The 12584-nt window shown below is 34.6% G+C and overlaps 2 protein-coding genes across 3 annotated transcripts; one reads left to right on the top strand and one right to left on the bottom strand.

The window, feature by feature from the left end:
• Positions 1–3026: 3026 nt before the first annotated feature.
• On the top strand, positions 3027–8280 carry LOC143462655 (serine/threonine/tyrosine-interacting protein B-like). 2 transcript variants are annotated; one of them, XM_076960894.1, is made up of 7 exons: positions 3027–3365; positions 3687–3773; positions 5730–5827; positions 5898–6035; positions 7224–7274; positions 7380–7449; positions 7539–8280. In XM_076960894.1, the coding sequence occupies exons 1-7, from the start codon at positions 3339–3341 to the stop codon at positions 7641–7643; spliced, it is 576 nt and encodes a 191-aa protein (XP_076817009.1). In that variant the 5' UTR covers positions 3027–3338; the 3' UTR covers positions 7644–8280. The 2 variants fall into 2 exon arrangements, with proteins under 2 accessions (XP_076817009.1, XP_076817008.1); XM_076960893.1 differs by having other exon boundaries at positions 3042–3365; positions 7377–7449.
• LOC143462654 (radial spoke head protein 9 homolog) lies at positions 8248–11063 on the bottom strand. Its single transcript, XM_076960891.1, has 5 exons — positions 10733–11063; positions 9494–9659; positions 9010–9139; positions 8754–8900; positions 8248–8510 (listed from the first exon to the last, which is right to left on the bottom strand). Exons 1-5 carry the CDS (start codon positions 10957–10959, stop codon positions 8350–8352), a joined length of 831 nt encoding a protein of 276 aa, XP_076817006.1. The 5' UTR covers positions 10960–11063; the 3' UTR covers positions 8248–8349.
• Between the last annotated feature and the right edge of the window lie 1521 nt (positions 11064–12584).

The raw sequence follows: 12584 nt of genomic DNA, 5'->3' as shown, positions 1-12584 counted from the left end.
AGTGACCGGAATGAGGTCAAAAATGCTACTTTGGAACAAGATTTTAGATAAGTTGTGGTCTGCGATAAAATGAAGAGCTAGCTTGGTCAACAAACCCAGACTGGATATTTTTTTAATTATTTTTTTACCATTGACTGTGGAGAGTGAAAAAGTAGGATGCTAAAAAAAGAATGATATGTTAATTAACAATCAAAGAGAACAAAAAAGTGGCAAAGCCCTAGAGTGGCTTAAAATGTCAAAATGTTAACTGCAGTGGTGCTATAACGATAGAGGTTAGCAGTCTCCAAACCTAGAAAGTGTTAACGATAAAATTATCAACAAAACACATATGATTGATACAAGTATGAAGAGTTATGACTATGAAGACTAGACCCAAAATGCTAGTGCTTTCTAAATATTAATACAGTAATAACCAAATTGTTGTAAAGTAATTCAAATAATAGGACATCATACTTTGCAGTGGGGCTATGGGGCAAACAACAAACTGTTTGTGGATGCACTGTATACTGGTACATCTGCAATATATATCTTTGATTATTTACAATAAATAGACATCCAAACACCCAATGTCAAGCTAATCTTGTTTTTATTGTCATCATTGCTACAGTGTCCTACATTTTTAATCTCAACAAGTCTTGAAATCATTAGGTTACACAAGCTATAGGCCTTTACTGCAGTACTGACATGCAGACAGCAGTATAGGTTATACGTTGAAAACAGTAATGAACGGGCTTCATTATGAATGTCTGTTAGCCAACTAGCCTATAACACAGTGAAACTTTCATAGACTAGGCTACACCTGCACACTCCAATATCAGGACCTAGCCTAATTTTGACAAATTACTTCTAATGTGACCTCAAACTCCTAACCATTCAGGCCTTCCTGTAAGTTTGCAAAAGCAAACGAGACCCGACCAACCAAAGCTACAGCCTACGCTAACTTCCGGCCTGTTAAAAACACGGCTCAGTGACGCTACAAATGTTTAATCAGTGATGATGTCAATCGCCATTTTGCAACAAGACGGGGGTTACCATTTCTACAAGCAGCTCAGAATTTTGGAGTTGAACGATTAGGCCACACTATTGCCGTGGGCATACTCAAATAAAGACTTATCAGCCCAACCTTTTCGTTAAGTCGTTGTACACTGGTAGGCTATGCATCAGTTGGCCCATATTAATGCAAATGACCGCATGTTTAATAAGTGATTTATTTAAGAGCATATTAGAAAGACTTTCGAAATATTTCCAAAGCATTGATAAATGAGCTAGCAAGATTTATTCATTGATACATTCATTTTATTTTTCGTCTTCAATGTGGGGGACGAAAAAATTGTGCTGACGCAGGTGGTCGCTAACATACTAGTAGTACTATAGTTACAGTATTGACAATAATTTCCACAAATTGGATAGAAAAATGTGGCAAAGCCTTGAAGGCAAAAACGTGCATTAAGGACCAATCAGAGAATGTAAAAAAGTTATTAGCGTCAGCACGGCCACCAAACCCAAATTACAAACACATCATTTAAACAACTTAATACAAAAACACACAATTTAAACATATTTAACATAAAAAAGTTACGCTGGTAGTTTGACAGGACATAAACGTTGTGATATTTATATCCGATATGTATATATATAAATATAGCTATATGTGATAAGCTATACGCATAAGATAAGCTATATCTGCCATATATCTATTGACATGAAAACTTTTGTTTCCAAAACATGCATTTCCAACGTTTCTTTTCATTTCTACCTTTGTTTGAAGTAATTTTAATACCACACCAAGTGGTAGGCGTCCAGGGTACAAACGAAAAATCGTGGCTAATAAAAGTTGAAATTTATCACGTTCCGTAAATTAGTTTTGGTATTGTTCCGTATTTTTTCAGTTACCATAAATTTGTGTTTTCCCAGTCTCCTCCTTTCTTAAATTAATGTTCTTCTTAAATTAATGTTCTACTAATGTTCTTTTGTGATTGGAGAATTAAAATTGGCATGTTTGCAGAAAAGCCGCAAATTGTGCATTTGAAAATGCATTTTAAGAAACACAAAAATGAACATCTAATTGGTAATTTTAGGCAAAATTTCGCAGACAGGTATGGCGAAGGTAGGTTGTGCGGGTGTTGTTGCGATGCTGTTACGATGCTGCGTTGTTGACTCCTTGTCTCAGAAGGTTGCTATCGCTGTTCACTGTCTCCTTCGCTCATATATTAAAGTAAATGAACACGAGGTTCTGAGTTTAACCTTTACTAAAACTCATACGTCCTGTGCACAAGCGGTGCAAAACGGAAAAGGGTCGGTAAAACGAACAAGCAGTGCTGAAATCAATATGTGCTCGGAGCATTGTGAGTGCGACAACCAGCGACAAAACAAACAGACACCCATCGGCCGCTACACAGGTACTTTCACTTAGTCTATTCTATTGGCTAATCTGCTATCTACACTATAACTATACAGATATACTAGCCCTATCATACTGTCTTAGTCTTTCATTGTTAGGCATTTTAAGTGACTTTTTATCTATGGTATAATATAATTATGATACAATGGTGCTTTGAGTTTGATACACCTTTTACATGCACATAGGGCACGCTTAACTTTTCAAGTTTTTATTGTTTTATTTTTGATCAACGCACGGAGATATCTTGTGTAAATTTAAAATTTTCTGTTAGCTGACAGTTAAAACATTGAAATACATGGTGCGTGAGAAGAAAACAAAAAAATACAAGAAAAAACGTGACAAGAAAAACTGAAGAAATCTTGTTCTGAATCCCTACTGGATAAGCATACTAATATCATAGAAAACTTAAACTATAACCTTTGCCCCCAGTGAAAAAAGGTGAAAATTGATAAAAAAGTTGCATTTAGTTGAATAGACATATGACTTTGGCAGTTGCTTTTTTGTTCATACATCTGCAGAAATAATCCAATGCTTATTCGAGTAATAATACCTGTCTATACCTGTAATCATTATTTTTATTATGCTTTGCAACAAGAGTTATTTGCTCTCCACAATTGGAGTTAAAAACTAATTTATTTCATATGAAGACAATAAATCTGCATTTTTGACAAGATTCCAGGTGCACAAAGACCCGTAAGGGACAAGGGTGTAGCATGGTGGTTATGGAAAGCTATAACAAGAATCTATAACTGATTTAGTCTAAATAGGTATAGGTATGTTTGCCATTGAATAAGTGTGCCTAGGCATCTATGCATACACCTGAAGTGTGTCACTGAATCTCATGAAAATTAATATTGAGTGTGCCCATGCGCAAATCCGCTGCCAAAGTGGTGAGCAGAATCTATGAAACAGGCACTGTTTGGTTCTAGATGCAGACATGGAATTGGATACAAGTTGTAAAACGGTTAGTTTTTGCGAGTTATATTCCCATGCAACAAATTTTCGAATACGACAGGACTTATCTCAATGCAAAGGCAAATGCTTGGAAATGTGTTATGCTAGCTCCATTTTTTTAGGCTTAACTACTAGGCTTAACATCATTTAATAACAAAACACCAGATTTTGAACCTATTTTGCTGGCGCCCTATGACTTGTCAGTGGTAAAATGTAATATGATTAAAAATAATGTTTCTATTTTAATTAAACTGAGATTTTTTAACTTAGCAAACTTATATGTAGATATATGTTGATTTAAAATGATTTTAATTGTTCCATTTAAATGCAGGATTGGACGTATTCTATGAGAAGGGACATGCAAATGATTATACCTGGACTGTATTTGGGACCTTTTTCTGCAGCTACGAAGTCAAAGGTCGGAACAGTTTGTTTAAGAATGCATGAATATAATATAAATGTATGATATACTTCAGGTCATGCTAACTTCTACCTATTTCATTCTTTCTGCTTGTGGCTAATTGCCAGAAGCAGATTGTCCTCTATGTTCTATACACTCATCCATAGGCGCCTAAGCCGGGCGGGTAGGGTGGCATTTTCCGCCCTAGGATTTTGGTTATGATGCCAATTGTAAAGCAACCGACCTACCACGTAGCAGAAAATTTTTTATCCACTTGTTATTGCATTGTTTACACTGGAGACTTTGTTTAAAATGCCACTTTCAGTACAACACAACAAGATGTGCAAGGTGTACGGTGTGGGCGAGTTATGTGAGGGTGAGTCTTGTGCCAAAAGAAAAAAAGGTGTCTAGGTAGTTTCATTGTAGAACTTGCAGTTAAACTCCAGATTTCTTTTTTGTCGTTTCGTGCACTTGTCTTGTCGTCTTTCAAACAGTGTTACTAAAAGTTACGCAATGAATTTCTTGCATTTAGTTGGTGACAATAACGGTAACAATGAAATTGTAATCGTTATTGTTGCGCAACGGTAACAAATTGGAATTTGAAAACTAACCAACCATTACCTTTTACTTTACAAACCACAAAAACCATTATACATTTATGTTATCCTGTAATTGCCACTCTTGAATTCTTACTGTCAGGTCTGATCAGGTCACATGGTACAAACTTTGATTTCTTTCCATTTTCTTTTATCACCGTTTTCACATTAATTTTAAATTTGCGATAAAACCATACTGTATGTACATACCCTACATTTAAAAAAAAGCGGTACAACTATTTCTTAAATTACAGGGGAGTCCCCAATTTATGTGAAGACTCGCCCAGGAATTTAGAAAGTTAGGCACCTATGCACTCATCCACGTCACAGTTCTCTCTAACTGAAAAATAAAAATTCAAACTCAGCATATTTAAATCACAGGTAAATCTTGATCATTGACTGTCCTTCACAGATGAAAACAAAAACTAGATTTATCTTTTAGCTTTTAAAAAAGCCAACATGGTCCATTAGCATATGAAAAGATTTGAAGAGTTGTCAATGCCTTGGTGTGAACAATTTTTCTGTCACCCGAATTAGATGTGTGCTCCTCCATGCCACACTCATATGATGCGGAGGTTGCCACTCCCATTTGCAGAGTCATGGGTGGCATTTTTATGTTTTTGGGAAAGTGTGAGATGCAAAGCTACATGGCTGTGACTAAGTGACTGCATCTGTCAGCAAAGTTTAAAAACGTTTGAAAAGTCAGAACGTGAACCACATGAGCATTGAGCATTTCTAAAACGCTTAGTTGATATACTTTATATGAAATCTTTAACGGGGATATTGATACACTTTTTTCACAGGGGTTTTGGTAGAAAATTTCTCCTCTTTTTGTTTTCCTTCTTGCTTTTCTCTCATTTTTTGTTTCTTCTTCTCACGAGTGATGAAGTCTTGCAGATGTTTAGAAATAATTTTACCATGAAATCTCTATTTCTTTCTTTTTTCCTGTTTAGGCTTTACGTAACTGTTCGTGCACCACATGTGAAGCTGAAAGAAGTTTAGTACACTTTGTTACATTAAAGCATACCTTCGCTCAATGATTCAAAACGAGTTAAAATGTTTGAACCACTGTTGTATTTTAAATGTGCAAAAATAAGAAGTAGATCAACACAACATCAACTAATTGATAGACGAATGGGCAGGTAGGCTCCAACTAGTTTCACTACATTTGCGTTATTGCAAACGGAACCTAATGACATAGCGTATTGTGCTATAACTACAACGGTTAGCATCGTACTTTTGCTCCACACAGTTAATGGCAAATAATAAACAACACAATACAAAATGTGACGTCATGCCAAGCTGGCACTGTCATGCATTTACTAAATATTTTAACAAGTTCTTTTCAGTGAGAGTAATATGCATAATTTTTTCATAGTGTCAGCAATTGCATGACAACGGAATAACGCATATCATCTGCCTGAGGCACCAGTTAGAAGCTCGCTTTATACGACCAAATTTTCCGGAATCTTTCAAGTAGGCTTCCCACCATTGGTATGTGAACAGCAACAAAAAACAATTGGATAAAAAATGATTATTTTTCCAGGTATCTAGTTATCGATGTTGCTGACAATCCCTGTGAAAATATTATGCAATATTTCACAAGATCAAATGCATTTATAGACGAGTGCTTTTCAGTGGGTGGAAAGGTTCTTGTTCATGGAAATGGTGGCATATCTAGGAGGTATATGTGCAACCAGACAGCAGTTCAACAATAAAAATCATTGCAATTAATTGTTTGTAATAAAATATTAATTATTATTATTATTGTAGTAATAAAACTTGAAACTTAGGTTTTCCTACCAAACAGATCATGTTAAAGCAGTGTTTCCTTTTTTTCTATCAGCAGCCTCATTTTTGCGCTTTACAGTACAATTATTCAGCAAGCGTAAGATTTCCATTATTTCCAAACCGTAAACCAGGATAAACTCATTAACAATGCAAATATTATGATTTCAAAATGGTTATGTTCTACAATCTACATGGTAGGGATGAAGACATAACTTAACAACCAATTGGTGATACGACATGAATCATTAATCAGTAATTTTTGAGTCCTATTGCTGAGTGAGTGGCATAAAGCTTTTATGTTTGTCTTGTGTAATCGCATAGCCACAATATTGTGCCCTCATGCAAGTGATTTCTTTTGCTATTGTATCCACTATCATTATGTGAGCGGTGACAGGTGCACTTAATATGGATTTATATGATTGACCCAAGCTGTCTGTCTCTCCCTTAAAAGTATTTAATTTGCATGAAAACAGAACTTTTGAGGAAAGATAGGCACGAGGCATGAGTGCTAAAAACTGCACACCAGCCTAGATGTCAGATCAAGCTCTTTAAATTGTCAAAGTGGGTTTTGTGATAAGTTTGGGCAAACTAGTACCCCTAAGATTTTATCGAAAATATTAGCAATATTTGTTAAAGAAGTTAATATGAGGTATTGCATCAGGTTTTATAAATTTTGATACAATTTTTTACAATTTTTGCATTGGACTAGTCAAATCTGAAGTCATTTTAACTGTATAATTAATGAAAAATATATTTATTTGTTAGTTTGTGTGGAAACGCAGCTCACGGCACTTTTGGGATAGGTTTTTAAGTTGAAATTCTTCTTTAACCATTCCAATAATAATAATAATTTATGTCATTATGTGGTCTTAGTCTTATATTACTTGTAAATAAGTAAACTTTCAGTAGCCCCAGAAACTGTACGGCGATTTTTAAGTTTGGAAACACTGCTTGAGAAAAAATAAAGTAATTTAAAAAAATATCTTTAGATGAGAATTTTAAATGTTTATAAGATGTTACTGTAAAGGTAAATGAAATAATTGTGATATGAAGAAAACACTTACATTTTTTTGCCTTGCAGTGCTACCATTGTGATAGCGTTCATCATGATTCACTACAACAGCACTTTTGAGTAAGTTCAATTTAAATGGATTCATTAAGCAATTATTGTTTAACTAAAGTTTCAATAAATATTGAAATTGCACCTTAATAATAATATTATTATTATTACCAGAAGAGCTTTTGAACTAGTGCAAGGGCAGCGATTCTGTATCAAACCAAACATGGGATTCTTAGCACAACTCAAAGTTAGTAAAATCAGTAAATTTAATGCAATGGATCAAGCTTTAACACAGTACTGCAATTTATTAAACAGTTCTGTTTTTAATTTTGAAAGGAATATGAACCAATCTATCAAGCAAAATGTATGGCTTTGGAAAAAGAACAACCTACATCCTATCACAGTGGAAAAAAGCGAAGCATTGAAGATATAGAAAGTTAAATTTCCATGAATTAAAAAGAAATATATAAAAACCAATGTTGGATGAATGTTGTTCTTTGCACCATAAGCAACAAATCGAAAAAAGGCTGGAAGCTGTAGAAATTTGTTTTTTGAGAAGAATGTTAAAGAAAACAAATGAAGAAGTACTGAAATGAGCAAGAATGTATAGGACTTTAATAATGAAGAATGGCAAATGAAATTCGAAGGATATATACATAGACATGAAGATCTGGAGAAAGCAGCACTGTTGGGCTTTACAGAAGAAAACGAAGTAAAGAACCACAAAGAATGGTATATCTCAATATGTGGGCCGCAGATGGAAATATTAAAAACAACGACTTCATCCACATGTCCTATGACAGATAGGTTTTGAGGACCATGATCGACAATGGCTGTTACTATATACGCCCAATTTACTACCGCTGTCCAACTCAACTCTTCTTCTTGCATTTGTTTTTCTATCTGATTGTCTAGCTCGGTTTTATAGCAAGCATACCTACCTGCTATTTTACAACGCTTTCGATTTTTTATCATAATTCTGTTTTATCAGTATTGTTGACTATTGTTGTCACATTTATCTATTTAAACAGCCTATGCAAGCATGTCAATAAAATGCAGTATACTTTATGCACAAAAACATTAACTTTTACAAACAATTTACATCGGTACAAAAATAGGAAGAAAACAAGACCATGAAACACCACAGTTACAGCATGAAGGGAACATCTAAGTTCTTCTCCCCAGTACCAATGTACAAACATCCATATTTGGTTGTGTTTGGAACATGATAAAATGTGAGTCCAAGCCACAGCAGGCTACGCAAGCAGACCAGACCACTTCCCCGCTCAAACTGTAAACTCCACGAACCTACAAAATGCAACATGAAAGCTATCTCCATTAGCAGCAATTGGCTAATACTTTCATTCTTTCTTGTATGGCAAAATAATATGGAGGACTTTTTTGATTGAATTATATCAACCATAACACCAATGTATTTAACTTAATTTTCAGCCGTACTTTAGTATTTTACTGGGTATCTTTGCTAACATGGATCAGCAGAATGTGGTGTTATGCAACAAAGCTTGCTTATCTAATCGTACTTTGACCAACCTTTGGGAATATCATCTTCAATGGTATCCATAAAATCTATTGATGGATCTAAGTCAGCTTTTTCCTTGATCGATTTTGATGCTAACTTTTGTGCTGCTCGGAAGTGCATGTAAGAGTTGAGCTTGCCGCTTTCAGTAACGGGTAAACCTACAAGAAAAATTAATGTCATTTCAAAATGACAAGATATCACAAACATGACGTGCCTTTATTATAAGGTCATTTTGTTCCTAATGATAGGACTTTGTCAAATGATCACCTTCAAAACTTCTATTGGCATGTACTTCACCAAGAGGAGTTTTTATGTAAGCTCCTCTAGGAACAATGCTCGCTTCTTCATCAATTGTGGCCACTACTGCTGCGATTCTATCTTCCTCTTTAATTTGAATCTGAAGTAAATTATTTTACTGATGGTGACCTATTCAAGCTTATCATTAGCCAATGAGCAACTATCAAAAGAATATGAAATGCGCTAAAGGATGATTCTGAACAAAAGTACAATATACTAGTAATCATAGATTCTCGCATCATGAAAATGTTTGTAATATTACAAACTATTTAGAGGATATTTAACTAATCCCCTATTAGGGGATTGAAGAAAGACGTGTGTATTGCATAAAATAAAAATTTGTATGAATTTGCATTAAGCAATCGAAGTTAAGTTGAACACCAAACATTAAGTGTTTAACAGCATATGACAATATGATAACAACAAGAGTGAAATGCATCCATAAACTTCTTACAGTTACTTCCTCCTCAGTGTATTCATCACCATCACGAACTCGCCGAACATCTGTGTGTTCATATTCATACGATGGGTCGCCCATGAGTCGACCACGAACCAAAGCTCCTTTTTCCTTCATTGCAGACGTTGCAGGAGGTAGCAGGTGCCAGTCTATGCAGTTAAGGCTAAAAAATAAAAATACAAACTTTGTGATACTTTTATAAGATAGTTAAATGTTTGTCATTTTCAAGTGAGCGGTAGTTAACGCCAAATGAATATCTGCACTTCAGAGGTAATTAAGATATTTTAAATACAATAAAATTATCAGAATCTTTCACTTTCCAGCATGCTTTTCTGTTATTAATTGCAACCTGTATTAAGGCAGTTTGCACCCCACATGCTAGCAAGAAGGTGCTGTTTCAGGTTTTTGTTGAAACATTATCAGTAAAGTTTTGTTCGTTTCAAGCTGATTGGTTAGGACGCACAATCTTCGTCAGAAGTTAAGAAAGCCATCATAAGTCAAATTCTAGGCTTCAGTTGGGACGAGAAGTAGCCTACTTAAATGTTGGCTATTATGACCTGAAGTGAGGTGTCCAAGAGTATAAGACTAATAATGAAAAATTATCTTTGGTGTGCATATTTATGCAAACTGAAAATATTGTGTGTGTATTAGCTAAACAGTTGGATGATTTTTATGTTAAGAGACTATAATGCAAACATAATCAAATATATCAAATTAATAATGTTTAAATTAGTGGGAAAATTTAACTTAGGTTAAGAATGATAATTAATATCGATATTGTTTAAACTTTATTAGGAAAAATTCTAATTAAAAAAATTTAGGAAAATCCAACTTCATTGTTGGTACAACTTTACCAGTTTCAATATACAACTAGGCTGCTGCTATAGGCAATAGTACATTTTAGGCTTTAGCAGTCAAAGCCAAATTAACCTAATATTTTTCAGTTAGTTAAGAGGCTCAAGCAAGTCCTATATTCTTCTGCGTTACCTCATAAATTCTTTCCGTTAAGGCTTTCATGTGGAAGTTTAAAAAGCAAGTTGGACCCCTTTGGGGTCTAGTATACAAAAAAGTGCACAAAAAGACGACACTATTTGAGTAGCTGAGGTCTAACATACAAAAATGTCCTGTGGTTGTTCGCTTGTCTACTACACACCTTCCTCCCTCCTTTTTACCTTCACTTAACTTCGAGGACAAAGATTTACTTTTGGTTTAATTTCACAACAACAGTCTTCATACCTGTAAAGTGTTTTTCTGTCAGTAAGCTCATCTCTTCCAGCTCCTTGAGCGATAAAGTAATCATCTTTAATTCCCAATATTTTACCCCATAGAACAACCCTCTGAAACTTGTAGTGCGTTTTTAAAATTATTAAAGATGTTTGCAAGGCAGCTTTTTTCTCCGGACTCAAAATAACTCCGCTCCCAGATAAATAGTCGAGAGAAAGATGAAGCCCTTCTGCGTCCATTTTCAGAATGACTAGTATACAGTTACCGTACAGTTAAATCAAATGTACTAGAAAACCTTATGCTTGCAAATGGTCGCTAACAATCTCTCGTGGCAGTTTGTAATGGTAATTCTTGGTCGTTATAGTAACTATCTTCTTTGGCGGCACCGAGTGTTTACTATTCTCGTAAAAATATGTTGTTGTCTCAACATTTGCCGTTGTTTTGAGAAAAAGTTATGCTATTATTCTTTTGTTTTATAGAGCTAATAGTTTAATACTTTGCCTTTAATAAATGATTCATATAACTTTTTATATGTTGAATTCGTTGTAATATGTCAAAACGAAACATTATCAATTGTTTCTATATTTGGAATCTATCTTGGTATGGCATGATTTCGAAACGTTTAAACGCTTTTTCTACTCAGTAAAATGTTTGCTCGACAAAAACTTTGGGATGATTTTTATCATTTATTAATCAATTTCCGGTTACAGAGCAGGATTTTGTGCAAGCTCCGGTAGACTATGCATTTTTTATTTGTTTATTGACTTGGGAATCGTATTGTTCAGGTCCAGAACTGTTCAAAAGGAACACTTATCATAAGATAGTGTCGTTCATGACTTTCTCAAGGTCATTACGAAGGTATCGGAACTGGGTATCATCTATCGACCATAGGTTGCAGAAATTGCAAGCCCGTCTCCTAACCGCTTTGCCACCGAGCCGACTAAAAATCCTACATAAATTCTATTGTTCGAACATTTTTGGCAAGTAGAAGGAACCATAAAAGCTTCAATATTGTATTTAAAGCCTAAACTTTTATCATAGAAAATACAATGTATTGAATATGCTTTTATCTACCTCTCTACACAACACTAGTTTTAAAATCCACCCTTAAAAGGTATGAAATGCTTAAATATAGGTTGTCTATGAATTTGCAACGTTTCCATTGTTGTAATCAGGATTTACTTTTATCAGATAATCTGAAAAACATTAAAGGTATTTCGACGAAGTCTATACTTACTTGTGAAAAGTTCTAAGATAAGCAAACAGTCTTTAAACATTTTGTGTGTGTGTATTTAAATATAACTTTCGATTGGTTCCAAGTTTGTGTGAAATATTCTATATAATTGATGCATACTTTGCTAAATTTCCACAGACGGAAACACGAAATAAACCACCCGCAACCGACATGGTATTGTAAGCATGTGCAACACACATTGCGTCAGCAAAAAGACGGAATTCCTTTGGTACACCAATAACTGAATAATGTCATCATTGTGTGGTATGGCACTCATTGGCAGTAGGGAATAACCAATTCTGATGTTTGTTTTTGGACTGAGGACAGTTTTTGCATGACGTAAATGACGAACTTAGCAGTGAGCACAGTTGATGTTTCCTCATCTCTGGAACCCTCGTCGTATTTGTGCAAGTTTATATATATGTTTATTTATATGGTTAGATGGCAAAAAGTAAAATATATACCAACTCACACTTGCACAGGACACATAGTACACTCCAGGCGTGAGAGAGAATTTTACTTTAATAAGAATGATTGGCCTAGCCCTTTTTGTTGAGTCAATCATGCACACCAAACTTTTAAACATGCTCATACAATAAGAAACCTACACCAGTTTTAATTTTTAATGCA

The sequence above is a fragment of the Clavelina lepadiformis genome, chromosome 6, assembly GCF_947623445.1.
Source record: "Clavelina lepadiformis chromosome 6, kaClaLepa1.1, whole genome shotgun sequence".
Taxonomy (NCBI): domain Eukaryota; kingdom Metazoa; phylum Chordata; class Ascidiacea; order Aplousobranchia; family Clavelinidae; genus Clavelina; species Clavelina lepadiformis.
This window is presented reverse-complemented; position numbering and strand designations above follow the sequence as displayed.

Coding starts and splice junctions, on each gene's coding strand:
- LOC143462655 (XM_076960893.1), top strand. CDS start 3,339: ATGGAATTGGATACAAGTTGTAAAACG. Junction 3,366..3,686: donor TGGATACAAGTTGTAAAACG/GTTAGTTTTTGC, acceptor ATTTAAATGCAG/GATTGGACGTATTCTATGAG. Junction 7,275..7,376: donor CACTACAACAGCACTTTTGA/GTAAGTTCAATT, acceptor TATTATTACCAG/AAGAGCTTTTGAACTAGTGC.
- LOC143462654 (XM_076960891.1), bottom strand. CDS start 10,959: ATGGACGCAGAAGGGCTTCATCTTTCTCTCGACTATTTATCTGGGAGC. Junction 8,901..9,009: donor TGCCAATAGAAGTTTTGAAG/GTGATCATTTGA, acceptor TTTTTCTTGTAG/GTTTACCCGTTACTGAAAGC. Junction 8,511..8,753: donor TGAAGATGATATTCCCAAAG/GTTGGTCAAAGT, acceptor TGCATTTTGTAG/GTTCGTGGAGTTTACAGTTT.